Here is a 4,913-nt window from a genome sequence, read left to right as displayed (position 1 = left end):
TGTATCTGTATTCTTATTTGGTTAGTGTTAGTGGTTATAGTTTGCAACAGTAGGTACAGTGTGTAAACATTAGGTTATTAAGTAATCCATGAGATAATTAATGAAAATTATATATTTTGAGAAGTTATGCATAATACTGAAGAGACCTCAACAGGAAAAAAGTTACAAAAAAATATTCAAAGGAGTCCTGGGAGCAAGGAAAATAGACAAGCTGTACAGCAACACATCATCAGATGGAACAGTGTTCTTACAGTTGTTTCCTGGGCAATAATGTTCATCCATGGAGAGAAACAATAAGACTATATCCACAGATTTTATTCTCCTGGGGCTCTGGCCTGGGTCCAGCCACCTTGTGATCCTTATCTACCTTATCCTTTTGGTCTACTGTATGGCTGTTATGAGCAATGTTGTTCTCATTCTCCTCATCTGGCTAGATTTGCATCTCCACTCCCCCATGTACTTTCTGCTCAGCCACCTCTCCCTCATTGACTTGGCCTTGATTTCAACTTCTGTCCCCAAAATGGTCACAAACTTCTTCTCAGGGGAAAGAGTCATATCACAGGTAGGTTGTGGAACCCAGATCTTCTTCAGCTTAACCCTGGGAATTGCTGAGTGCCTCCTGCTAACTCTCATGTCTTATGACCGCTACATTGCCATCTGTAACCCACTTTGTTACTCAGTCATTATCAGCCATGTCACCTGCAAAAAGATGGTCATTGTGTCCTGGGCAGGGGGAGCAATAACTTCCTTGGTTCATACAGCCTATGCTATGCATTTTCCCATTTGTCACCCCCGAGAGATCCTGCATTTTTTGTGTGAGGTCATGGCCCTCTTGAAGCTCACTTGTGAGGACATTTCAGCCTATGTGAAGTCAGTGGTGGTCTCAAGCTTTCTGGTGGTCCTCATCCCTCTAAGTCTCATCCTGGCCTCCTACACCCTCATCTTTCTTGCTGTCCTCCACATGAACTCCTCTGAGGGCAGGAACAAGGGTCTGGCCACCTGCTCCTCCCACCTTTGTGTGGTCAGCCTCTACTTTGGCCCTGCCATATTGGTCTACATGAGACCAGGGTCTTCTAAGACTCCCAGATTAAATCAATCTCTTTTTATGTTTAATGCCATCCTTACCCCTATGCTTAACCCACTCATCTATAGTCTGAGAAACAAGGATGTTATACAAGCTTTGAAGAGTAGAGTCATCAATAGATTCCCCCTGAGGAAGATGAAAAGACATCTACATTGCTATACATGATTATAATCTTATGTTAGCATATTTATTTAAATTGCTTTCAGGAGCCTTTAAGACTTGAAAAATTCTGTTATAAATTATAGAAATGTTAAAAGTATTTATTTCAATCCTTTTGTTGTGTGAAAATAAAACACAAAAGAATCTGTCCATGGTCTCAGAGCACCATCAAAGAGCCAGTTCTTCTGACATGAAATTCTGAAAACACACTTATTTTCTAAATAACACAGAGCATCATTTTTGCTCATGTATGCCCAAGTTATGAATGCACTCATCCACTTAAATATACCTGTGAAGAAGGCATGAGCTGCTCCTCAGAACGAAGCAGAACTTCTGATATATACTTTCAACAACTGTGATATTAAAATAGTCTGATCTTTCTTGAATGAAGAAAAGCAGCTTTTAGACTGCCAAAATATCATACACATTCAACCTAATGTCAGCATTTTGTTTCATGGGAAACAAAGGGTAAATCTGTCTTTTCTTTCTCTTGGCTCCAACAAAGGTTTTTTTTTCTTTGTGCTCCTCCTTCTGAGATCAGACCCATTGTCTAAGGCAAACACAGCACTAAATAAGACTACAAAATTCTGACAATTTGAGAAACTGGGATAAAATGATGGTACCTTCTATCTAGCACTGCTAAGAGGATTAAACAAGTTATAGTGTGTAAATCAGAAAAGAAAGCAGGAAATGAGTGCTATGTTACAAATGTCTGCGCAACTGAAGGCCGGGCACTAAACTTAGCATTCAGTAGGGAAGTAAGAGAACTAGACTCTTTAAAGCCTTCCTTCTAGGTATGGCATATTGAACTTTATTTTAAAGATAATAAAGACTTACTATATTCACTTTAGGAGGAATGCAAAATGAGTGCTAAAATCAGCCCTAGTCAAAGCTGAGAGAAAAAAATTAAAAACTTTCTCCTACAATGTAAATAAATTAATCTGTATCATTTCTCTATATTCCATATATATATGTATTAATATATGATATTTGTTTTTCTCTTCCTGACTTACTTCACTCTGTATGACAGACTCTAGGTCATTCCACATCACTACAAATGACCCAATTTCATTCCCTTTTATGGCTGAGTAATATTCCATTGTGTATATGTAAAATAAATCTAAAATTGTATTCAAAAAATATAAATGATATTGGTGCTTTATTTTAAAAAGTTGTAGTGAAATTTTAAAATATTGTAATTATTGTAGAGAATGATAATTTCTCAGCATTATCAGCTCCTATAATCACTGTATGGTAAATATTTAAACTGATAAATATCTTTTACTATTTTGATTATGTAACTATTATTCACTTAATACCATTATACCACTATTGGTCAACACAAAATAATAGAATTCTATATCACTAAAACTACCATTCAATAGAAAAACATGTAATTATTTTTAAAAATCCAGATGGGTATCAGAATTATTTCAGAATTTTTGGAAAAATACAAATGCCCATATATTGACATTTTTCCCCCAAGGCTCCAGGTGTGTTTTTAATGAGCAGCCATGTTTCAAATTCAAATTGTGGCGCCAGAGAAGACTCTTGAAAGTCCCCTGGAGAGCAAGGAGATCAAACCAGTCAATCCTAAAGGAAATCAACCCTGAATACTCATTGGAAGGACTGATGCTGAAACTGAAGCTTCAATACATTGGCTGCCTGATGTGAAGAACCAACTCACTGGAAAAGATCCCAATGCATGAAAGATTTAAGGTAAAAGAAGAGGGTGGCAGAGGATGAGATGGTTGAATAGCATCACCAGTTCAATGGAGATGAACCTGGGCAAACTCCAGGAGAGTGAGGGACAGGGAAGCCTGGCATGCTTCAGTACAGGGGGTTGCAAAGAGTTGGACATGGCTTAGGGACTGAACAACAACATGTTTAAAAACAACTGGATTACATGATGATGTTTTACTTTTATCTAGTTTGTTTTACCTTTTCTACTTAATATTCAGTGCTCCCATTTCATTTAGTTTAGTTTTTCAATTTCTCTCTGTTTTGTTGTTGTTCTTTCTCAAGGCTTTATCAAGCAGAGAAGAAAAGTTTTCGTATATGTATGTATGTTGTGGTCATTCAGTCGCTCAGTGGCGTCTGACTCTTTGTGACCCCATGGACTGCTGTATGCCAGGCTTCCCTGTCCATCACCATCCCCAGAGCTTGCTAAAACTCATGTCCACTTAGGCAGCAATGCCATCCAACCATGTTGTCCTAGGTCATCCCTATCTCCTCCTGCCTTCAATCTTTCCCAGTATCAGGGCTTTTTCTAATGAGTCGGCTCTTCTCATCAGGTGACCAAAATATTGGCACTTCAGCTTCAGCATTAGTCCTTCTAATGAATATTCAGGACTGATTTCCTTTAGAATGGACTGGTTTGATCTCCTTGCAATCCAAGGGACTCTCAAGAGTCTTCTCCAACACCACAGTTCAAAGGCATCAAATTCTTCAGTGCTCAGCTTTCTTTATGGTCCAACTCTCATATCCATACATGACTACTGGGAAAACCATAGCTTTGACTAGAAGAACCTTTGGTGGCAAAGTAATGTCCCTGTCTTTTAATATGCTGTCTAGGTTTGTCACAGTTTTTCTTCTAAGGAGCAAGCATCTTTTAATTTCATGGCTGCAGTCACCGTCTGAAGTGATTTTGAAGCCCAAGAAAATAAAGTCTATCACTGTTTCCATTGTTTTCCCATCTATTTGCCATGAAGTGATGGGACTCGATGATGTGATCCTAGTTTCAGGGTAGCTACAAACAAAAAGAAGATACACACAAAAGATAGAAAGAAATCAAAGCATGACATTACAGAAAATCATCGAAACACAAAGAAATGTAGCAAGAGAGGAAGAAAGTAACAAACAAACCAAGAAATAACCAGAAAACAACAAAATGACAAATATAAGTCCATACTTATTAATAAATATTTAAGTGCAAATCACTTCATGGGAAATAGATGGGGAAACAGTGGAAACAGTATCAGACTTTATTTTTCTGGCCTCCAAAATCACTGCAGATGGTGACTTCAGCCATGAAATTAAAAGACGCTTACTCCTTGGAAGAAAAGTTATGACCAACCTAGACAGTATATTCAAAAGCAGAGACATTACTTTGCCAGTTAAGGTCTGTCTAGTCAAGGCTATGGCTTTTCCTGTTGAGGCTGAAACTCCAATACTTTGGCCACCTGATGCGAAAAGCTGACTCATTGGAAAAGACCATTATGCTGGGAAAGATTGAGGGCAGGAGGCGAAGGGGACAACAGAGGATAAGATGGTATTATGGCATCATCGACTTGATGGACATGGGTTTGGGGGGACTCCGGAAGTTGGTGATGAACAGGGAGTCTTGGCATGCTGTGGTTCATGGGGTCACAGAGTTGGACATGACTGAGTGACTGAACTGACTGAATGCAGAAAAAAAAAGAAGACCAAAATTTTGCTGTCCATAAGAGACTTACTTCATGTATTAGGCCACACATAGCTTCCCTGGCAGCCCAGGTGGTAAAGAATTCATCTGCAAAGTGGGAGACCTGGGTTTGATCCCTCAGTTGGGAACATCCCCTGGAGCAGGGCAAAGCAACCCACTCCACTATTCTTGCTTGGAGAATCTGCATGGACAGAGAAGCCTGGTGGGCTACAGTCCAAGGGGTTGCAAAGAGTCAGACACTACTGA

General features: G+C 39.1%; 1 protein-coding gene across 1 annotated transcript; it reads left to right on the top strand.

Moving 5' to 3' along the window:
- Window positions 1-280: 280 nt before the first annotated feature.
- LOC128051361 (olfactory receptor 2AJ1-like) lies at window positions 281-1,249 on the top strand. Its single transcript, XM_052643926.1, has one exon. It carries the CDS (start codon window positions 281-283, stop codon window positions 1,247-1,249), a length of 969 nt encoding a protein of 322 aa, XP_052499886.1.
- The last annotated feature ends 3,664 nt before the right edge of the window (window positions 1,250-4,913 follow it).

Source organism: Budorcas taxicolor, chromosome 7 (assembly GCF_023091745.1).
Source record: "Budorcas taxicolor isolate Tak-1 chromosome 7, Takin1.1, whole genome shotgun sequence".
NCBI lineage: Eukaryota > Metazoa > Chordata > Mammalia > Artiodactyla > Bovidae > Budorcas > Budorcas taxicolor.
The sequence above is the reverse complement of the archived record's forward strand: the minus strand, read 5'-3'. Positions and strand labels throughout refer to the sequence as shown.